Source organism: Armigeres subalbatus, chromosome 2, assembly GCF_024139115.2.
Source record: "Armigeres subalbatus isolate Guangzhou_Male chromosome 2, GZ_Asu_2, whole genome shotgun sequence".
NCBI lineage: Eukaryota > Metazoa > Arthropoda > Insecta > Diptera > Culicidae > Armigeres > Armigeres subalbatus.
Genome location: NC_085140.1, coordinates 169,950,093 through 169,974,836, shown reverse-complemented (window position 1 = coordinate 169,974,836; position 24,744 = coordinate 169,950,093). Strand labels below are relative to the sequence as shown.

Here is a 24,744-nt window from a genome sequence, read left to right as displayed (position 1 = left end):
TGTGTACGTTGCATAACAGCTACCGAAAAACGTCTCTCACGGTATGCTACCTATCGATAGTGTATACAGCCATGATAAGTGAGAGATTTTCTCATTCTTCTTTGGATTCAAACCCATCTGTGGTGATGGTTTGCGTGGGAGTGCTAGCAGATAGGTCAAATCGACGTTTCAATCTTGATAACTGAGCAATAGGCTTTTGGTTTTTGAAGCTTTTCCAGTACATTTATAAAAGGTTTATTGTTAGAAATAAGAGCGCTAATAAAAGTAGCTGGCTTTGGCGATTGCTTTCAAAAAAAGGCATTAGAAATTAAATTAAACATGTAAACCAGCGGTTCACAACCTGGTGTACATGTACCCCTGGGGGTACCTTCGCTGGTCATAGGGGGTACCTCGGACAAAAATGCGTAATGGCGGATGTATTACAATTCCAATCAAAATTGATCGATAAAGTGTAATGTTTTTAATTTCAAAACATTGGCTTGAACATAATATGCATGACGATCAATAAATCAAAGCCTATTGAATCCTGCCCACTACAACACGCTCAGTGGATGAAGGACTGTGGACAACATATCAAAAGCACAAAACGTAGAAAGAACAAATTAAAAAAAAAAGTTCAATGCTATCTACTTGATTGAAGAGCATAACAAAAACATAACACAATTTTAGCATATTGTGATATTTATAACTTATTTTTATACAATTTTGTTTTTAGTAGCCATTATGTTTCAAATGTTGTAACAGGATTTTATCGTAATATGATTTAATAAAAAATACAATTAAAATAGATGTAGCAAAGTCTCCCCATCATACAATATTACAACGCTAATATAACTTTTAAATTTGTAATGTTGTTTGTTTCTAAACAATATATGTTGTATCTGATTCTGTTATAAATTTCTAACAAAATAAGTTATTTTTATGATAAAATTGTAACAAAATTTGATAGTTTTTTGTTACAAGTTGTGTAATTTTTGATAGAAATTTAGATATTTTAACAACATCCTGCACAATGTTTCTAACAAATTGTGTTATAAAAATGTTGTATAACGCAGAGGTGAACCAGTCAAGAGCTGAAAGCCTCTTTAATAAAGAAGAAAAAAAAATGTTGTATAACATAATAACAGATATTGATATAATTTTGATATGACCTTCTAGTCGGGTCCTTTCAAGAGGTCCGGAAGCCTCCTTTCAAGAGGCCCGGAACCCTCCTTTAAAAAGGCTCGAAGCCTCCTTCCAAGAGGCCCGGAAGTCTACTTTCAAGAGGCCCGAATAGCTCTTTTCAAGAGGCCCGGAAGGCACCTTTCAAAAAGCTCGGAAGCGTCCTTTCAAATGGCCCGGAAGCCTCCTCCCAAGAGGCCCGAAAAGCCCCTTACTAGAGGCCGGAAGGCTTCCTTACAAAACGCTTGTAAGCCTACTTTCTAAAGGTTCGAAAGCCTCGTTTTAACAGGCTCTGAAACATTCTTTTAAGATGCTCTGAAGCCTCGAAAGCTCGAAAGCCGTTATTTAGGAGGATCGGAAGCCTTCTTTCAATAGGCTGGGAAGCCTCCATTCAAGAGGCTCGGAATGTTCCAATAGTCATGAGAGTCCTGAGGAAAGCTTAATCTATAAACTTACGGAGTAATAAAAATTTTACGCAACCCTTTGGAGAACCATAAATCCCGTTAGGTTTCAGATCCATTTTTCGCACATGTTATGAGTTATGCTTTTCAGCAAAAAACAATAGGGGGTACCTCCATTAATGAAAAAGTTCGAAAGGTTAAGAATCGCTGATGTAAACTATTCACAATTCATTCAAAGAAGTTATTATCTCCTCTAGTGGCTTTATAGTGTTTTATACCGGGTCCCTTTTTTGTGCTGGACAAGTTATTTGTGAATACTCCCGATTCTGTTTTTACACGGCCGTGTAAAAAAAATCCTATACAAAATGTTTGCAAAGTTGCTCCATTTTGCATGATTCGTCGAGAAATCATAAAACTTTTTTTACACGGATTTTCGAACTGAAAACTTTTTTTACACGGAACGCATCCCCCGTGTAAAAAAAGAATCGGGTGTAAATGTATTTTTTTTTGAAAAATGATACTCTCCGAAAATTCTTGGCAAATTTATTTTCGATGAAATGTAGTTTTCGGGCAAATGATATTTTAGGGGAAATGTTATTTTCAGGCAAAGGTTATTTTCGGAGAAATGTAATTTTCTTTCGGGAAATGTTATTTTCGGGGACACGATATATTTTCTAGGAAATTTTCAATTCTTTTTAAAGACAGGAGCACCGTCTTCAACCAGAGGTCGTACAGACTGTATTCTTAACACCTACTAATGTAATGAGACAAGGTACAAGACATTCAACACCCGGTCCGTTTTTCGATCACGAAAAGCTTCCACCTTTCCGGGGTGGGAATCGAGTCCACACTCCCTAGCACATGTATCTATAGATCCGTACTCTCTTGTTGATTGTTCGTTGCTTATGATTTTTTAAAGGCTGGCTTGCAGGGCCTGACACCAAACCCCCTAAATTTCCGGAGGACCATTCCTCCTTATTTCCGGTGGACCATGGTGCACAGTTTCACTTAGAGTCCCTCGCTGGCACTCGGACGATGATCAGCCGCCCCTAACATGGAGAACAGACGCTGTTGTGAGCCGATCCTGACATGGAGAACAGACGCTCAATAAGATTTGCACCTCCGAAGAGGAGCAAACCCCCCCTTCCCTGTCAGCATACGACCATAGTTCCCACCGGGGTTGGTTACCCGATCTTCCCTAAGGTTGCTCGTATCCCGGCCAGCACCGCGGGGAGGTAGGGATAGGAGTTGCTGGGTAAGAGGCTAAGGACCGCGAGATGGGGTCTATTTTATTCCTTCAGGTACGCGAAGTACCAATGGTACGCTTTACCCAGCATTTGCCGTGCCGTATCTATAGATATATGGTCTATAGACCAGCGGTTCTCAACCTGGAGTACATGTACCCCCTGGGTTACCTTCGCTGACCCCAGGGGGTACCTCGGACGAAAATGCGTAATGGCGGACGTACCGTGGACTCCCGGTAATATGACCGTTTTGAATCTGAACACTTTTTAATTCGAACCCCGTTCGTTTGAACGTCGTTCAAATTAAAAATGGTTCAAACGTCATTTAGCACGTGGAATCGAGAAAAGAAAAATGGAACCTCGGGAATAGGAACGCAGAATCAAAACAAACCAGGAAAGAGAGTAGCCAGAAACCAGATTTTCTGATGCAAATAGAGTAACCAGAAGTTCAAATTTAAAATGAACCCCGTTAATTTGAATGAGGTACCACAGATAAACAGACGTAACACTTGTGAAATTCTCATCGTTCACTAAATTACTGGTCAATTTTTTTAATAATTAGTTGGCCAATCGATAACTCGTGGCGCACTCATCAGATTTGCTCGAATTTGACGTATGCTCACTACCGCCATCTAGTTCATGATTTGCCTAGCTTAGTGAAAACAACAGATAGTGTGTATACGACGATGAATTTAATGAGTAAATGTTCAATGTGTTATGTCTGTTTGTCTGTGGAGGTACCGTTCAAATTATCGGGGGTTAACGGTATTACAATTCCAATAAAAACTTATTGGTAAAGTATTAATAATTGTATAAATTTATATTCCAAGACTTTGTTTTGATGCATAAAGCCTTAAAAAAAAACTCTTGAAAGCCTTTTCTACGCGGTTCGAATGCCTCCTTCCAAGTCGTAGGCCTGCTTTTGAAAGACTCTGAAGACTCCTTCCTAGAGGCTCGGAAGCCCTCTTTCAAAACGCTCAGCAACGTCATTTCAAGATGCTCAAAGCCTCTTTTCAAGAGGCTCGAAAGACCCCTTTCATGAGGCTTGAAAGCCTCCTTTTAAGAGACTTGGAAACCTTTTCAAAAGGCTCGGAAGCCCCCTTTTAAGTGACTAGGAAACCTTCTTTCGAGGGGCTCGGAATTCTTCTTTCTGCCAGCCCCCTTTGAAGTTATTCGAAATGCTTATTCAATTAGTGTACGACCCCTAACGTGCATAAGGCTTCGGAAGCGTTTCCGTATGAAAACAAACCCTATCCCGTCTGCACGCGTGCAAGAGAAAGATGATAAAAGTCAGATAGCCTTATTATGGCTAACGTCACGCAACTTTTTTTATGTCTTTGTTTACGAGACTTTCAGTCCTCGTTTCAGACCTCGTTTCGGGAATCACGCAAATTATGACATTTTATCCTGATTGTTTTTTGTTCGCCTTCCATCTCATTCGCAAAACTTTCGTATAAGAAAGATAGTGGGTTTATGCGAAATTTTGAAATATAATTCTATGATAAATTCCACAGAAGGGTATAGTGTGGAAAAGAGTCCACGAAATGAAATTGTATACTATGTGATATTGGGCGGTAGTTTTAGTTTTTAGTTTTAAAATTTTAGTTTTAAGACGCTAAAACGCTAGTCTTCGGAATATGAGTCATGTTCAGAATTTGACCCATTCGGAATACTGGCATTCGGGGTAGTGGAGTAGAATCAACGATGCATTCTAATATTAGTTTTTCAGATAATTGGTTCTATGATTTGAAATTCAACATAATTACGGATTCTGGATTTCTGTTCTTTAAAATACATCCAAGTTATAAATGAACACCTACGACACTAAGGAGATTATTTGTAAATTGAAGATAAAGGCAACAACAGACCTTATCTCAAGGTTCTTAGCTGAAGTCGGGCATATTTCGCGGCTTTTCGGGAATTAGATTTGAAAACTAAAACCTAATCGATTCATTTGGTTTGTGAATCATTAAAATCGATTGCGAATTATCATTTTTTTAATGTAATTTTGAGAGCATAAAATGTATAATTAACTATATTAGAAAAATGATGGATCATGAAGTCTGTACAGATTTTTGGAAGTACATAGAAAGCACAAAAATATATAGGATAGGAATTGGAACATTGGAACATAATGTTAAATACAATTTCAAAACCTTGTAAACTGAAGAGCCTTCCCCCCACATGCATTACCCAAAAAATCGATTTTCGACTTTTCCTTACAACTCCCCCTCCCTTGGGAAAATTTTCATGTGTAAAAATTTCAAAACTTTGATGAATTTTAGGCACCCCTAAATCATGTCCGATTGAGCTCAAATTTTGCATGGGGTCATATTTTTGGGTAATGAAACTTGTGAGCAATGTCGTTTTTTGAAATTCATGTCATTTTCATTGGCACCCTAATATGCATAAAGCATCAATCGAATGAATCTAGTTCAGTTCTGATGCTTTTTACCGCCGAACAGTCACTAAGTGTAGAAAGTGTTCATCACCCAACAATTAAGAGAAATCCCATATCCAAAAAAGAGGTTACAGGGTGCAAAACCAACAATGACACTATATGGCCCGCCTTGCCTCTATGGGGTAATTAAGGTTACACGACCCGCTTAGCAAGCAAGAAACCCTTCATCTGACACACTCTCTTAAATGTTCTGTACTTTGTCAAGCAAGCCCACAACGACGACGGCGAGCTCTTCTCTTCTGCACGAAGGTACGATTGAAGCTGGTACACTAACTCGAGGAATTCAGTGGAACCCACGCACTCTTCGTGCGAGGGTGGACGATCTTGAAGAACATGAAAAGAGGGAAAACTAATAAGAACGAAGTCTTTAACGGGGAGAAACGTATAAATTACGACTCGATTTGAGGTATGCGCGCTTTGTGCGGCTCCTAATGGATGCTTGGTATGAAACGTTGAATTCCTATCTCAGACTCCAATTTCCAAGCACGTTCGTAGGGAAGACGCAGGGCTCCGTAGTCGAGGTAATCGATTGAGTTATGGTCGATTTTTATAGACAGTAATGTTGGGTGATGTTGCGACATTTACGATGCTCGATTGAAATACTCCATGTCGACTGCAGCAAGCACTGGTTGTTTGATTAGTTTTCGAATTGAATGGGATGTTGGAATGGCTCAGAATACAATTGAGTACGGTTTACGGCTGAGGAAGTACGCAACGAAGGTTACTTAACTTTTATTACTCGTAATCCAATTACATGCATGGCTTTAGGATTTTTCTACAGTTGACAGATAAATGTGAAACAATTATTACCGAAGTCACCCCCTATCATGCTGACGATGTGTTAATTAGCCAAGCGATTTTACACCTTCCCTTTTACTCAAATGAAGCATTAATGCATTCATCGCGAATAGGATAAGCAGCAGCATTCACACTGGAAACATTCAATGCTAAATGCTACTCGAAATACTCTATGAATGTGCTAACGAGCGCAATTTCTGAACACGATATCACACAGCTTGATGGTGGAATAAAAAGCTTTTAACGTCTGTGCAACAAGATTTTTGTCATTCTTCACACGATCCGAAGACATTTGAAATTACAACAAAAAGACCAACCACAAAGCTGCAGTTTGCTGTTATGTAGTACAATGCATCTATGCAACCATGAATCGTTCCAACCGCATGTATTGACCAACGTATATGCATCCGGTGTGGCGACAGTTTCTCATGACAGCTCTCCTCCTCGTGCGAAGGCATCGTTCGTTAGAGGGTGCCGAGTCCCCAGCAGCCGGACTCAGAGAGCTGTCGATTGTAATCCAATTGAAACGTGCCGACTGGGCGATGAAGTTCATGGGAATCGGACGAGCTCTTGAAGATAATTGAATCACAATGGGTCGTATTTTTGGGGAGTCAAAGTTCTTGATCCGTACCAGTTGACCAGTAACGGAGCGGTCCAGCTGGGTGGAGTGCGCTGGTATCATGGTTGCTGTGCAGGTTGAATTATTAGTTTTATGACCCAACTGATCATTGAAAGGTTTTTATCATTGAAATTTGGTGGGCTATATGACGCAGCCGGGACTGATAAGCAGTCAAAGATGATGACTAAGGGCGCTGTCGTTGGATTGATTAATCTGTTTTTTATTCAATCAGTGCCTCATCACTCTGGAGGCAGAACACATGTGCTCATGAAAAGTGCTACAGGCGATGATACGATTGAATACTAGGTCCATAGAAGTTATGATTCAGAATGCGATGTACAGAAAGCCGACTATGCGGGTGATCTTAATTGAATCAATCAATAGCTGATAGATCACAACTTGTGATGAACCTGGTCGGATCAAGCAATGAACAAATTTGAGAGCAATGACGATAGTTTTATGTAGTTTTGATGACGCACTATGTATATAGTTGTAGTAAAACTAACGCCTAAACGGTTCAATAAGGCAAAAGTAACAAAAATAATAAAGTGATTCTGAAATGTTTAAAGAATCACTTTAATGTATGTGTGTGAACTATACGATATAATGTACCCACATGTTAAGAGCCAGTTCGCGAGAAGCGCGACCCCCTCTTGTATCGATATTCTCCGATTTGGATGAAATTTTCAGGGTTTGTTCATATATGTAAGAGAAGACATTTAGCAAATTTTCAGATTTTTCATTGAGGGGAAGTGGGGTAAAACGGCCCTTCAAAAATTATTGTTCAAAAATCGCCAAAACCAAAAAAATGCAATAACTTTGGCAATGAGTGACCGATTTTGTTTAAATTTTGCACGTTTTTTCTACTCAATTAGTACTTTATACCAAGTGGTTAATAGGGTTATAAAGTTGTTTACTTTGGGAGAAAATTGACTTTTTCGATAAAAAATGGTCGTTTTTCTAAAGGGAATATTTTTCACCAACAGATCTAGGATAAAAAACTAAACCCGTAAGGCAATTAAGGAACTAAAGAGCTTTCATCTCATATATAATGTAGAAGCGCCAACTCAAGAATTTCTAAGAAAATCGCAATTTTCTGCAACACTGTTTATTCTTGAGAAAGTTCGCACAAATTTTGACCCTACTTAAGTTGATGTTTTCCGATCTGGGGAAAACTGTCCAAACTTTTTTGTCTAAGTTGAAATTAAAAATCAGAATTTTTCATTAGGGGAGTGTAGGGTAAAATAGTCCTTTAAAAATAAATGTCAAAAAATACATCATTTTTTATGTGAGTTCTAGCAGAAAATACATAAGTTTAAAAAACTGTTTCTTCTTCCTTTCAATTCATCTATATTTTTCGTCTCAATAGATACGTATATCCTTCGCTGATCTATATTAGATAGCAAACTATTTGCAGAACAATTTTCAACAGAAGTAAAATAGGACCAAAATAAGTGCCTTAAACATTAGCACGTCTTTCGCAAACTGAAACAAAAATGAACGGATTCGACGAAAGTGCTTGTTGATATTTTTTTTGAATCAGCTACAATTACTGTGGGTACCGGTACTGATGTTGCTTTTACAGCTATGCGAAAAAAAACAATGATTCTAAACGGCAAATGAGCAATTTCGTAACGTTTAAACATAGCTTGTTGGTGGAGCTGCTTCTCAGATTATATTTTTCTTTTGTACCTACTTGCATCAGGTTACCATAGGCTTGTTTTTGTAGCTTGTAACGATTGTGTGGTATTCATAACTCTCTTTCATCCTCCATCATTATCAATTTAAACCAAATTCTGTTTATTGTGCAAAAACGTCAAACCGTGTACCATTCATACATTTTGAATTACTAACCTTCAAACTGCTAGCTAATATTACAGAGATACAATCTCAACAAAATGTTTGGCTGAATGGACTATACCAGTTCTAATCGGGTGTATATATTTTCAAGAGTTGGACAATTTTATCTCATAGGTAATGAAATAGGGGTCTCCAGTAGCCTTGTGAGCAAAGGCGTAGGATTGCCAATCCGGAGGTGGCGAGTTCGATTCTCAGTCCGGTCTAAGGTGTTTTCGGGTTGGAAACTCGAAACTCTCGATTCCCTGGGCATAGTGTATCCATTGTACTTGCCACACAAGATACATACTCATGCAATGGCGGGCATAGAAAAGCTTTCAATTAATAACTGAGGAAATGCTAATAGAATACTAATTTGAAAAGCTTGGCCAAGTTCCAGTTGGAATGTAGAGCCATAGAAAAAGAAGAAGAAGGTAATGGAATACCCTCGATTCTATGTTTACACAACTGTGTAAAAAACCCTCCAAAGTTTAACAATGTTGCATTCATTTTGCACAATACGGGAGAAACCTTTTTTTTCGACAACGAGCTGATTTTTCACAAGGAGAGCGAAATAATGTAATGTGTATACTATTGAATAGGATAGAGCTGATAGAGGGATAGAGTATCAATTGTCTGACGATTTGAAAACACACCCTTCATGAAAATACTTCAAATTTTAGAATACACGTTTCTACACTCATAGATAAAGTATGTAAATTGTTGATCGCTTAATCAATTAATTAAAAGATTACCAAGCAAAACTGTTTTATTCTCGGCTTAATTTACACCACCTGAAAGTGCTTGAGTACCTCAACAAAACTATGTAGTTGATTGTAAAAAGGATTCCTTAAATATCAGCCTTTTTCACTTGAAATCTTTGCTAACCTTATATGAACATATTTCCAACCAACCATAAGGTGTGGTTTGCTAAGAAGTAGTACTTGGGTAGTAACAGCTTGCAATACTTTTTGAGAAATCTATCTATTGCTTTTTTCACCGAGGAATAGACTACCGTGTTGAAGTACCAATGTAACAAACAAAGTACCAAAAGAAATGTTCTCACTTCCGAATGGATGGAAACTAGCTAAAGCATTGGATTTTGCTTTTCGTCGTTCTTGAAGCATGCATCGTTCTTGCAATTAAGACGTCACCATGGAGGAACTGGTGGGAATATATTTTGGTGGAACAATAATTTTAAGACGGAGCAAAGTTTACAATACCTCCGCCGGAATATTATAGAAATGACATGACTAGTTCACGTTATTTTTTGAGATTGAGAGATTGTGAAGGATTTAATTGTTGACAGATAGAAAACCATAAAAACACTAAGCTTGGAAGAATTTCGAAGCATACTAGCAAAATCACTAGATTAGTTGCCAGTTGGGTCGGAATAATCAAATTCTTGTATCTTTTTTCGTAACATTATTTATATTTTGAGATCTATTTTACCCCTCTCTCCCCATCCCAATATTTTGCCAAATAGTTTCATCTACATATAGAAATAAACCTTGTGAGTTTCAGCCAGATGCTGAAACATCGATAAAATGGAGTTGCGATTCTCACAAACTGGCTTGCAAACAAAAAGTGCAATATGCAGAAATTCATAATTTGATTGATTATTCTTAAGTCGGCGCACTGAAATAAGTTTCAATAAGTTTGATGTATATTCTGCTTGAGCTCACATATAAAAATTTATGAATTTTTGACATTTTATTTTTACAAGGCTATTTTACCCAATTTACCGGAATTGCTCATTTGTCGTTAAGAATAATTGTTTTTTGTTCGCATAGATGTAAAAGCAACATCACTACCGGTACCCACATTAATTGTAGCTTATTCAAAAAAAATATCAACAAGCACGTTCGCCGAATTCGTTCATTTTTGTTTCAGTTTGCGAAAGACGTGCTAATGTTTAAGGCACTTATTTTGGTCCTATTTTACTTCTTTTGAAAATTGTTCTGCAAATAGTTTGCTATCGAATATAGATCAGCGAAGGATATACGAATCTATTGAGACGAAAAGTATAGATGAATTGAAAGGAAGAAGAAACAGTTTTTTTAAACTTATGTATTTTCTGCTCACATAAAAAAATGATGTATTTTTTGACATTTATTTTTGAAGGACTATTTTACCCTACACTCCCCTAATAGAAAATTCTGATTTTTTATTTCAACTGAGACAAAAAAGTTTGGACAGTTTTCACCAGATCGGAAAACATCAACATAAGTAGGGTCGAAATTTGTGCGAACTTTCTCAAGAATAAACAGTGTTGCAGAAAATTGCGATTTTCTAAGAAATTCTTGAGTTGGCGCTTCTACATTATATATGAGATGAAAGCTCTTTAGTTCCTTAATTGCCTTACGGGTTCAGTTTTTTATCCTAGATCTGTTGGTGAAAAATATTCCTTTTAGAAAAACGACCATTTTTTATCGAAAAAGTCAATTTTCTCCTAAAGTAAACAACTTTATAACCCTATTAACCACTTGGTATAAAGTACTAATTGAGTAGAAAAAACGTGCAAAATTTAAACAAAATCGGTCACTCATTGCCAAAGTTATTGCATTTTTTTGGTTTTGGCGATTTTTGAACAATAATTTTTGAAGAGCCGTTTTACCCCACTTCCCCTCAATGAAAAAATCTGAAAATTTGCAAAATGCCTTCTTTTACATATATGAACAAACCCTGAAAATTTCATCCAAATCGGAGAACATCGTTGCAACCTCCCTTGGAAAGGGGGTCGCGCTTCTCGCGAACTGGCTCTTAAGCAATCTATCATAACAGGATTTTCAAAATAGAAATATGTAATACTAACCCAAATTCCAACCAATAAATTATAAATTTGTTGTATAGAAAATTATTTTATTTTTAATTCCTTATTAAAATGTTTCAAATGCGTATTTCAACCTCAGCAGACACGAGCAACCTTCATTTGAAGTCGATACACGTTTCTGTAATGTTACAATCAAGTGGTGGATTTAAATGGGAAGGTACTTAATCGTTTTATAACAAGATGTCAACGTTTTCATAAAATATAAAAACAAGTAGGTACATCGGAGTTTTAAAACGGGCTTAACAATGGTTATCAGTGGCGTAGCCAGGGGGGTGGTTTTGGGCATAAAACCCCCCCCAGAGACAAAATTTTCAGAAGAAATTTTTTTTCCGAAAAAAAAAATGTTTGGAAAACCACCCCAGACCAATTTTCTGGCTACGCCACTGATGGTTATTATTATTATTTATTCAGACTAAGGCCGAAGTGGCTTGTGCGGTATATAAGAGTCTTCTCCATTCGACTCGGTCCATGGCTACACGTCGCCAACCACGCAGTCTACGGAGAGTCCGCAAGTCAGCTTCCACCTGATCGATCCACCTTGCCCGCTGCGCACCTCGCCTTCTTGTGCCCGTCGGATCGTTGTCGAAAACCATTTTCACCGGGTTATTGTCCGACATTCTGGCTACGTGCCCGGCCCACCGCAGTCGTCCGATTTTCGCGGTGTGAACGATGGATGGTTCTCCCAACAGCTGATGCAACTTAACAATGGTTAACCAAACCCAAATCGTAATTGAGCAACGTCAGGTCCCCTTCATTCCCCTAGTTTACTATTTACATTTTTTACTTTATTGATGTGAAATTTGGTTTTTACAACCAGTTCTTCATCCGTCTGGAAAGCTAGACGGGGAGGGGCCCGTACACGCTAAAATCAAACTTGTGATCCCCGAATACAATGTATGTATGTATAATAAGCAAGGAATGTAATTGTCGCTGAAAAATGCAAAAAACAAGCGACAAAAGAGAATAACGATAACTCTTTGTCCCCATCTGCAGAGGATAAAGACATTGTTGCGTTCCATTTTATTTGCAACAAACATGAAGAGGTAATTGTTGTGAACTTTTCAAACTGCGATAACATGTTTATTTTAGAAGTAAAACGCAAATCATGTCAACAGATGGTTAAGTTTATGTCTAATCTATGATAACTGATACTAATTTAAACAAAAACATCATCGGAAACCGACTACTTCTCAAAATGCGTGGCAGGCGATAATTGTCCTATTCTGTTCGGTTTGGGACAAACGCTTATTGCGAGTTGAGTTTGTCCCAACATTTACAAGACGGGATAATGTCGTTGTCATTGGCAATGTTGTTATTTTACATTCCTTGATAATAAGACAATTATAGCTATTTAAATTAAACCCGACTAGAAGGTCATATCAAAATTATATCAACCTATGTTATCATGTTATACTAAATTTTTATAACAAAATTTGTTAGAAACATGGTGCAGGATGTTGTTAAAATATCTAAATTTCTAACAAAAATTACACTACTGGAAACAAAAAACTATCAAATTTTGTTACAATTATGTCATAAAAATAACATATTTTGTTAGAAATTTATAACAGAATTAGATACAAAATATATTGTTTCTGTGCAGTGGCAAATTTTTACAGTTCGTGATACGTCTCCAGATTGTGATCAACAATCAGAAATTTTTGTTTTTGTCTGTACAAGAATATTTTTCGAGAAATTGAAACTAACAAGATTTCAAATAAGGCAAAAGATTAATCTTTTCAAATTATATCAGCGTTATGATATCTATATGGCTGGGAGACTTTGCTTCATCTATTTTAATTGCCTACTGTTGGGCAATTCGGTGTTGAGCATTTTTAAATCATATTATGATAAAATTCTGTTACAACATTTGTAAGATAATGGCTACTAAGAACAAAATTGTATCAAAATAAGTTATAAATATCACAATATGTTAATATTATGTTCAGTTTCTGTTATGCTCTTCTAGTCGGGAAGGAAATCAACAAAATCAGCAGCTTAGCATTAACACTTAAAATTGTTCAAGATATTTAAAAGATAATAAAAGCTAAAAGACATGGACAATTTTTTTTTATTCGTATATTTGTTTGGTAGGCACTCTGTGTTCTTAACCGCTACTGTGCCGTGATCTACTGTGGTACTCTGCTGTACAGAGTCCACACAGAATCTATTTTTAGATGTCCATAATTCGTTGTTGTTGTCGTTGCCAGTCCATATCATCGTGAGTCCATTATGTTCATTTGTCCATGTGGTGAATCCAGTGATCGTTGCTTTGTTCGGTTGCCATTAATCGAAGAACGTTGGAGGAATGCCTCCGAGAAGAACAGTTTTGTCAGTCGTCATCAGGCAGTCGTTTTGGTGAGGCGCGTTCCCCAAAACGCCACCGTATGGACTGCGCTTCTGACAACTGACAAGGGTTTGGTGGAGGGGCTGGGAATCGAACCCATGACCATTCGCTTATGAGGCGAACGTGTAGCCAACTACGCTACGGGACCCCCCCCAACATGGACAATTTGTAGAGATAAAATGACCTGGTTACCGTTGGGGAATATTCCTGCAGAATCCATATTCCAGCAATCCATGGATTGATACGCTGACTCTGGGCCTGACGACTATTTGAGCGCTGTTTTCCGGAGGTTTGGGCAACGCTAATTTGAGTACAAGCTGGCCTTCAACTGCCTTGTTTTAATCGTTCTTGGTTTGGTTGATCATGAAAAATTCACTTAAAATCACACATGTCTGGACTAGTGTTCGGAAGCGTGAAGCGAATAACAGACCGCTTCCCGAATAATCCAAATATTTTCAAATACTTTAAATAAAAATTCGATTGGATGGCAGAAGTGGAATCTTGCGAAAAGAGAGACTATATTTACCTTTTTAGGGGGGCGAAAAAATGGGGCCCTTCTCCTCCCTGACCGTGGAACTGGAGTTGGACACATTTTCCGATCACTGAAAGGGTGGTTCTTAGAACCCCTGATGGAGGCCAGGGGCCCCATTCACATCCAGTGGTGGGACTTACATCCGGATTGGGGTGCACGGAAAGCACATGTTGGCAATTAAATTTAGAGGAACAGCCTCCCGTCCTGAAATAAGAAGACGAGGGCTGTTGGCGTCATCAGCCAGAGCGTCAGAGGAAATCCCATATTTTGATCAAAGGACGCCGTAGTTCGGAAATACGTGTTCAACGGAGTTTAACACTCCCCAGATTTCACAAACGATCCGGAATTGACCACCGCCGAAGTTGTGTGAAAAAGCGGATTTGGCCGGTACGGAGAAGGAAATTGCTATGGATAACGTACCAAGGTACTGTTTACCCTTTACTTTGCAAATTGCGTTTGTTTGGAAAAAATCCACTGATCGTCCCGGTCCTGGCTGACCAGGACTCCAGGATCTGCTCAGTTAGGGGAACCGAAGTGTTGAAGCGTTCCCCGGTATTCCACAATGCCCCGGGATCCTGGTTGTCGACTGGTTCGCGTTGGTAAGGATGGCCTGAATCCAGGGTTGCCTCGGGTGATCCCTTTGGAGCTACTTCTCTCCTAAAACGTCTCACAATGCAATTAAGTGATTTATGTTGGCTATGGAGAAGTGCCTCGCTCCTTGCCAGTGTACACGAGCCACAGAGAGGAAATCAACGCCGACCACAGTGTGCAGAATCCGATCCCCATAAAGAAGGAAAGGTACTCTGTTTTCCCCGGATATGGATACGGCGAAAGTAGCGACCGGTAGAGCTATACAGGTAAGCTCCAGACCGTACAGTAATCTGCTGTCGATGATTGCTTGACCGACCCTAATCCTACGACAACTTTCATTCACACACCTGAAGTGAGACAAGAAAGTTCGGCCCCTGTCGATGGACACTCCTAGTATATGAACAATCTTCTGTTCCAGAGGAACTTTCAGAGGAATACCCGGAGGAACTTCCGGAGGAATTCCCGAAGGAACCTCCGGAGGAATTCCCGAAGGAACCTCCGGAGGAATTCCCGAAGGAACCTCCGGAGGAATTCCCGAAGGAACCTCCGGAGGAATTCCCGAAGGAACCTCCGGAGGAATTCCCGAAGGAACCTCCGGAGGAATTCCCGAAGGAACCTCCGGAGGAATTCCCGAAGGAACTTCCGGAGGAATTCCCGAAGGAACTTCCGGAGGAATTCCTGGAGGAGCTTCCGGAGGAATTCCCGGAGGCACTTCCGGAGGAATTCCCGGAGGAACTTCCGGAAGAATTCCCGGAGGAACTTCCGGAGGAATTCCCGGAGGAACTTCCGGAGGAATTTCCGGAGGAACTTCCGGAGGAATTCCCGGAGGAACCTTCGGAGGCATTCCGGGGGGAACTGCCGGAGGAATTCCCGGGGGAACTTCCGGAGGAATTCCCGGAGGAACTTCCGGAGGAATTCCCGGAGGAACTTCCGGAGGAATTCCCGGAGGAACTTCCGGAGGAATTCCCGGAGGAACTTCCGGAGGAATTCCCGGAGGAACTTCCGGAGGAATTCGGAGGAACTTCCGGAGGAATTCCGGAGGAACTTCCGGAGGAATTCCGGAGGAACTTCCGGAGGAATTCCGGAGGAACTGCCGGAGGAATTCCGGAGAAACTTCCGGAGGAATTCCCGGAGGAACTTCCGGAGGAATTCCCGGAGGAACTTCCGGAGGAATTCCCGGAGGAGCTTCCGGAGGAATTTCCGGAGGAACTTCCGGAGGAATTCCAGGAGGAACTTCCGGAGGAATTCCAGGAGGAACTTCCGGAGGAATTCCAGGAGGAACTTCCGGAGGAATTCCCGGAGGAACTTCCGGAGGAATTCCCGGAGGAACTTCCGGAGGAACTTCCGGAGGAATTCCCGGAGGAACTTCCGGAAGAATTCCCGGAGGAACTTCCGGAGGAATTCCCGGAGGAACTTCCGGAGGAATTCCCGGAGGAACTTCCGGAGGAATTCCCGGAGGAACTTCCGGAGGAATTCCCGGAGGAACTTCCGGAGGAATTCCGGATCAACTTCCGGAGGAACTTCCGGAGGAACTTCCGGAGGAACTTCCGGAGGAATTCCCGGAGGAACTTCCGGAGGAACTTCCGGAGGAACTTCCGGAGGAATTCCCGGAGGAACTTCCGGAGGAATTCCCGGAGGAACTTCCGGAGGAATTCCCGGAGGAACTTCCGGAGGAATTCCCGGAGGAACTTCCGGAGGAATTCCCGGAGGAACTTCGGAGGAATTCCGGAGGAACTTCGGAGGAATTCCCGGAGGAACTTCCGGAGGAATTCCGGAGGAACTTCCGGAGGAATTCGGAGGAACTTCCGGAGGAATTCCCGGAGGAACTTCCGGAGGAATTCCCGGAGGAACTTCCGGAGGAATTCGGAGGAACTTCGGAGGAATTCGGAGGAACTTCCGGAGGAATTCCCGGAGGAACTTCCGGAGGAATTCCGGAGGAACTTCCGGAGGAATTCGGAGGAACTTCCGGAGGAATTCCAGAGAACTTCTGGAGGAATTCCTGGAGGAACTTCCGGAGGAATTCCCGGAGGAACTTCCGAAGGAATTCCAGGGAACTTCCGAAGGAATTCCTGGGAACTTCCGGAGGAATTCCCAGGAACTTCGGAGGAATTCCCGGAGGAACCTCCGAATGAATTCCCGGAGGAATTCCCGAAAGAACTTCCGGAGGAATTCCCGGAGGAACTTCCGGAGGAATTCCCGGAGGAACTTCCGGAGGAATTCCCGGAGGAACTTCCGGAGGAATTCCCGGAGGAACTTCCGGAGGAATTCCCGGAGGATCTACCGGAGGAATTCCCGAAGGAACTTCCGGAGGAATTCCCGGAGGAACTTCCGGAGGAATTCCGGGGGGATTTCCGGAGGAACTTCCGGAGGAACTTCCGGAGGAACTTCCGGAGGAACTTCCGGAGGAACTTCCGGAGGAACTTCCGGAGGAATTCCCGGAGGAACTTCCGGAGGAATTCCCGGAGGAACTTCCGGAGGAATTTTCGGAGGAACTTCCGGAGGAATTCCCGGAGGAACTTCCGGAGGAATTCCCGGAAGAACTTCCGGAGGAATTCCCGGAAGAACTTCCGGAGGAATTCCCGGAAGAACTTCCGGAGGAATTCCCGGAAGAACTTCCGGAGGAATTCCCGGAAGAACTTCCGAAGGAATTCCCGGAAGAACTTCCGGAGGAATTCCCGGAGGAAATTCTGGAGGATTTCCCGGACGAACTTCCGGAGGAATTCCCGGACGAACGTGGTTTTGATATCATATGTTGACGTTTAGCTGCTTTTTAATTGGGTTTCGCCCCAATTACCTAACCCCTAACGAAAAAAAAACCATCTAGCGAACGTGTACTGAATAAGTGTCATAAAAAAATTGTATTTAAAAAACTCACCAAATAAACGAAAGATTATTAAAAGGTATACAGCTGTTTGCGCTCCACGCTCGGCAAGTCATTCTGTACCTGAATACTGACATGTTGTGTTCTACAAAGTTGTAGCGCAGCTTATACCAATCAATTCTGCTAAAAAACTTTTTCGGCAGCTCTTAAGTTGGCTGCTTTAGAGAAATTTTACCTAATTGGATTAAAGTGTACCTCCAAAAAACGGTATTTTTAATCTACTTTTTTTGTTTTAGATTTCTTGAAAAAGTCGTCTTCAGGTGGCTTTTATAGCTCAAAAAATGCAACTTTTGATGGGTAAACATGTTCAATATCTTTTTCCGATCAAAAGTTATAATCGTTTTTCTGTCAAAATTACATGTTTTTCATAAGTTGATACCTCCAATTAGGGCAGACCAAAAAAAATTTATTTACACGGCATTTGAAAGAGAAATTCATATTCTTTATTATGCCAAAAAATGGGGATTTTTGGTAGCCTTATGATGGCCTTACTATTTCGAACAATTTTGTAGTTTCTTTCAGTTTTTTCTAAAAAAAATATAATTTTGGCGTAAAATTCATCTTTGCGCGTAAATCTGTATCCTGGACCATAGTGCAGTGCTTCAAGAATTGGTGAATTTTTTTCTCGTACATACAAATACCCACACAGCCTTACATAAATTCGTTAAGCTGAAGTAATAACAGAGCTTTTTTCTACAAAAATTCCAAAACAAAACCAGTTCTACATGTTTTTGGTATAAAAACAAAAATTAAAAATAATACGAAGTTTTTTTCGCTTATGCGAAATGGTCATAATGTGAAAAATTGAATCTATTATAAAAATGTCGGGTTCCACTCATGAATTACGTCATTCTGTAGGTGATAAAAGTGGTTAGATTGTGTAATAAGCTGATGCATCACATACATAAGTCGGTAATACGAGAGCAACCCACACTTCACTTACGTTTTCTTCTAACTAACGATTTGAATCAGTTGTACTTTTTATGAAAATCTTTGACGCATGAAATTCCATGTCATTGGATACTCAATGGATTTTTACATTTTTATTAGACTGTTCAAATGAACAAGTCCAACGAACCGAATTAGGTTCCTGGTCAAACTTCGACAAAAATCTTAAAATTCCAGTAAAACCTCATGCATCTAATTTTGTAATATCATAAAACGATCAGACCAATTCGTCAGCTGTGAGTCATACAATCATTGAGCTAAGATGAGAAGGTCAACGCATTTAGTAAAATGAACTTCGTATTCTGGAATTAGTGCTTTTAAACTAATGCATTTTCACATAACTCTGCTGTTATCATCTTCCATATACCCTGTCCATGGTCCGCTGTCCAATGACCCGGATGACCCCAACTAAATCTCGAAGCCACTACAATTCCATGTGTGTTTATTTTCGATTCTCATATCTAGGTAAACATACAAAGAACACATTCTGTGGCATCTAGTGAGAAAGTGTGAACGAAGCATAACAGTTTGCCCTGCTTGTCGGTTTAATTAGGGGATCATGGTCAAGAATGGGATCGTTGAATGAATAGATACTTCGATAGTAGACTATTGAATTTCTCAAACCTTCCAGAAAAAACTATTAACAAAACGAAATGGAATGTTTAATCCAAATCGAGCAATTGAGAAAATGTCTCGATCGAAGAAGTTTTCCCAAAATTAATCAATAAGTCCTGATTGTTAAAAAAAAATGATCCTTCGTAAACTTATAAAATTATCGTTTTGTTAGTTTGTGATAATTATGTATGAAATTCATTACATACGAAAATGTGTGTTGTACACACAATTAAAACTTCTGATTTAACAAATGAATTTGAAATACAAATTGTTAGTGACATGACCCGTTACTATCCCCTACATCGTGCATCGTAGAAGCAAGTTCCTTTTCATTTCAAGGAGCCCAATACGGCCGACCCGACCGACAGTCATTACCGCCTTCGAGACAAACTGCCTTTCGCCTTTCTCGGATTTGTTTTTCTCCGTAGTTTTTCCCAGCCATTCATTGGCCATAAACAACCACTTGAAATGGTTTATTCGGTTCTATAGAAACAAAAAAAAACCGTCGGCGTGCTGGAGGAACATGCCTATGCCATAAATAAACGACGAAAAAGACATCTCAATCGTTTAAAATACATCGCCGTCGTTCGTACCTCCGCATAAAAATGCTTTCCTCCGAACATATGGCCCCTATTCACTCACGTCGAGTGAGAAAAATGTTACCTCTTCCTATTTAGCAGATGATCCATTCACACTTCACCTTATTAGCGGCGAAACGCGCTCTCTACAAAAGTCGGTTAGCATAGGTGAGTGGGTGTCACCTCGCATGTAAAAGTAAAGTAGGTGGGTAGTTAGTCATTCCTTGGCGTCGATGCTCTCTTCCTTATGGGGGGGTGGTGCTTTCCCCGCCGACAATGACAATGGTAACAATGCACGTGTGAAGGGGACCAGGAAGGGGCTTGTGCTGAAATTAACGCCGCCATGCAATGCATTATTGGAGGAATGCTGGCTCCGTTTTCATTCTTGTATGTAAATTAACTCGTTGTCTTGTAGGGCCGCACAATAGATGGTGGTGATTGCCCTTTGTGCCTATTCGGGAACGGACAAAAGGTGTGAGATATGCGGTAGATGAAGTTCGTATGTCGAAATTTCGAATGAAGATAGGACAAGCTGTCACCAGTGAACATGGCAATGCTTTCATTTCTCATCTATTTACGGACATTGATGATCTATGTTCGTAGGAACACGCAGAGGACAAGGTCAATGAACTTAAACATGGTATTCAAGGAGTTCATGAATGATCGCATTTACTAATGGAAATTGCAATTGAATTCAGTTTTGGGTTTAAAATATATGGATCATTCGGCACAACTTGGCTATACCCGTGGCCTAGATATCCGACGTAAACAGTCCAGAGGTTTTCAACAATGTCATGATAATCGATTCCGCCACGAATCCGATTGGATTAATGTTCGCCATAATCATTGAGTTGAGAAACATTAACCAACTACCATCAGCTATTGCATTCTATAAAGCACGTGCGGAAGGTTTCTGTTGTTTCATTTATGAAAATAGTCACGATATTATGATGGAACCTTATGACTAAGTTCGCATCATAGAAGAGATTTTATGCGCCAGTGTACCGGTTGCCAATTGCCTGCGGAACCGGTAAAGGGTACTCAATTTAGAAGTTCGAGGCGTCAAGAGCAAGCTTGAGATAAATATTAAATTGAACTTCAACCGCCAGCTTGGTGGAGGACGGTAATTAGGGTTACCAGTGAAGTTGATCTATATTAATTAATTTTGTAGTCGTTGGAAATGAATAACAACTGCATCAGTACTTTAGTTAATAAAAAGATTGAGATAATTCAAACTATATGGTGATCTGGTCACCCGATTCTGGCGATAAATGGAGAAAGAGAAACAGAAAGAGTTGCACTTAAGTATCGCTTGCTACTGATTGCTTGGTTTATTCCTGGCTCTTCTTTATATTTAACAACTTGCAACTTACAAGAGCTCGGAAATGGGAGCATGCTAGAAAAGGCCATCAATTTACGTGCATTGCATCTTGCAGGGTAATCTGGAATAACAGTTATCAGCCTTGATTTTTGCCCTCGCTATCTTTCTTGCTCCTTGACTACCCGTGTATCGAACTGCCTTACACGGCGGAATCTATTGAAATGAACTACTCTCCAAATCCATTTAATTCATAACAAAACCATCGTCGACAGAACAGCTATATTCAATAAACTTTTTCCATTTTCTTTTGCCATTTCCAGATTTCACAAACCCGTTAGGAGTTATCGATAACAATGGGTGAAACAGACGAGAAGGATACTGCGCCGCCAACGGCACCAACGGAAAAGTCCACGACCGAAACGCCTGTTGTCTCCGAACCCCACCCAGAATCGGAAGCTGATCCGAAGGAAACCGAGAAGCTACTGGCCAACCGCGAGGAAAAAACCGATGGCAAAGAAACGGAAAAACCAGCCGACGATAAAAAGAAAAGCAGTGAAAACGTGAACGGTAACGAAGAGATCATCAACATCCCGGAAGAGGCTTCAACCGAAACAGTCAAAGTGGAAGACGAGAAAGCCAAAGCGGACAAACCGAACAAGGTGCAGGCAGAAGAGCGGGAAGTCAAGCCGAAAAAAGTTCCAGCTGGGGCTTTCAAACTGCCAGGTTTCTTCAACAAGGGCAAAGCCAAGGAAGCCGACGGTGCCGATAACGAACTACTGGAGAAACAAGAAGCCGATAAGGACGCAAAGGCAGCGGAAGCTGAAGAAAAGCCCAAACGGGCGGGATTTTTCGCAAACTTAAGGCTGCGCAATCCCTTCGCAAAGAAACAAGCCGAACCGGTCCCAACCGATGACACCAAGACAAAGCCCGACGAGGAAGAGAATGATGAAGTGACGGCTGAGGCCACTGACAAAAAGCCCGAAGAGGAAAATGCAGTCGAAAAGAAGGAGGAAGAAGCGGAACAAGCACCTAAGAAAGGACTGTTGGATGCACTAAAGGTTCCACTGGCCAGTATAATTCCGAAAAGGTTTAAATCCGGAAACGGCGAAGGAGAAGATGATCTGGAACTTGGTAAGAGACCGAAGAATCGCGCCGGCCTGGCATCGATGGAGACGCTTGATGACTCACTGAAAGACACCGAAACGAAAGACACCGTAGATAGCAAACCGGGTGCCAATGGAACCGACTCAGAAGCGCTGGTAAAGCCCGAGGAAAAGAAAGACGCTGAGAAGGATGAGGCCGACGAACCGACTCCGTCCAAGTATCCCTGTTTTGATCGCATCCGGAATTATAGATGCACAGTTGGTAAGTTAATAGTCATAAGCATTTCATAAGCATAAATAAATATCTCAAACCACCTCCTCTACTTCCAGACGACATTGCCATCATCACTGGAATTGTTGTATTCCTGCTCCTGCTCGCCTTAATCATTGCCTTCACATTCATCGGTAAAAGCGAACCAATCACCGCTCCAGTTCGGGACGGAAAGTACATCGAAACGGTAACGTCGTGTGGAAAAGTTGAAGGCGTGCTAGAGGATGGCGCATTTGCATTCCGAGGAATCCCATACGCCATACCGCCGGTAGGCCCGCTCCGTTGGAAAGCCGCTCAACCCATCGACAATATTAACTACTGCTGGAATGAAACGCTTAAGGCTCACAACGCTACACCGGTTTGCTGGCAGTTCTACGCTGACGGAAAGGTTGATGGTGCCGAAGATTGTCTCACTCTTGACGTAATCACTCCCCATGTCCGATACGATAATCCACTGCCAGTGGTTGTACTGATTGGAGCAGAATCGTTCACCGGAGATTCGCCAGGAAAGTTGCGTCCGTCCACGCGTTACGCTCGCGCTCGTGACGTGATCTTCGTGCGTCCAAACTTCCGTATGAACGTGTTCGGCTTCCTTGCTCTTGAACAACTCACAAAATCGTCTCATCCACCAACCTCGGGTAACTATGGTCTCTCGGACGTGATTGCGGCTCTCAAATGGATCCAGCTCAACATCATCCATTTCGGTGGCAATCCGGAATCCGTCACCCTATTCGGACATCGTGCTGGTGGAACGATCGTTGCCGCTCTAGCTTCATCCAACAAGACCTCCAAACTGTTCGCCAGATCTTGGATTTCCTCGGCAGCCTCTATCTATCCTGGAAACCCTCTACCCGAGTCAGAGAAAGCTAACACTGCTTATTTGGGTCGCATCAAGTGTGAAGATGCTGAATGCCTTCGGGATAAAGAAGATGAAGACGTCCTCGATGCTGTTCCTGACACATGGAGAAGAATCTTCCCAGACCTGCCGTCCGTTGAAGAGAACGCTACCGCAAATCACGAATGGCTCGTTTTGGACGGACACATTCTCCAACAGCACCCGGCTGACGTATGGAGCGCGGAAACTGGAAAGCTGAAGTACGTGATCGGAACAACATCTCACGAAAGTCACTCAGATAAATTGCATCTGAAATACACCGAATGGACACCAGAACTGGTTACAAAACACGTCAATGAGAGTAAAATTGGCGAGCTCGGACTAACCGAGGAAGCCCTCAAGCGATACAATGCCACCTACCAAGGACTAGTTTCCATGATCTCTGACATCCGAACGGTCTGTCCGTTATTGACAATCTCTCAGAAACTACTGACGTCTCAGTTCTACGTCGTAACGCAAACCGGCGGCGAGCTTGGTATTGCCAACGTTGATTCAGACGTCCAGGCTATCCTCGGCCGTTATGAGCCAAAAACGCCGGAACAGAGACGGTATGTCTCCGCTATTCAGCAGCTGTTCTACCACTACGTTTCGCACGGTGAGATTAAATCAGAACTCCGACGGAAACTGCTCGATATCGGGCAAGACGCACTGCCAACATACAACAGTGAGAATTGCGATTTCTGGATCAAAAACGACGTCGTTCCACGTTACGCGCGGCTAGACTAAGTTATGACAAACGTGTAGTGAGTTGTTCTAAACGGGCGTAACGCCCAACAGAACCAGTTATTTAATGTATCGCTCCCTGTATCTCGTTTTTATTTTCGAACTGCATCATAGAGCGGGACCATTGCATGGAAACCATAGACCCAGGCCAAATACTGGACTGTTTTTGCTGCTTCCTGCGTGAAGGAAAGCTTTTGATACGAACAGATATTTACAGCTGCCCATTTTTTACGGGCTGAACTTTTCCTCCTCTTAAAATCCAGTATTAGCGAAATATTATCTAATATACTAAAAAATTCGGTTCGTTTCAGAACGACAACATATTGACCAAAAATAAACACGAGTAGATTTCACACAATTAATTGATACGCATACTCGAACACATTTAGGACAATTTTTGAACAATATTGGAGCCTTTCCTTCGCTACAGAATTCATTAAAGTAAAGTATGATAAAACAACGGAAAGTATATCAAGAAGATAGACAAACGTAATGACTCAGTTTTTTATAAATTGACACTCAGACGACGAACCCCAGACACCAACCTTCCTTATTTCTGATACTCATTTTGTCTCAAGAGAAAACG

The 24,744-nt window shown here is 41.1% G+C and overlaps 1 protein-coding gene across 1 annotated transcript in view; it reads left to right on the top strand.

Moving 5' to 3' along the window:
• The window catches only part of LOC134211177 (neurotactin), a 117,867-nt gene extending 93,505 nt beyond the window's left edge, over positions 1–24,362 (top strand). Inside the window, exons 4-5 of the mRNA XM_062687851.1 lie at positions 21,487–22,531; positions 22,600–24,362. Of these exons, the coding sequence (XP_062543835.1) occupies positions 21,520–22,531; positions 22,600–24,161 (2,574 nt within the window). The 5' untranslated portion in view covers positions 21,487–21,519 and the 3' untranslated portion in view covers positions 24,162–24,362. The remainder of the gene's footprint in view (positions 1–21,486; positions 22,532–22,599) is intronic.
• The last annotated feature ends 382 nt before the right edge of the window (positions 24,363–24,744 follow it).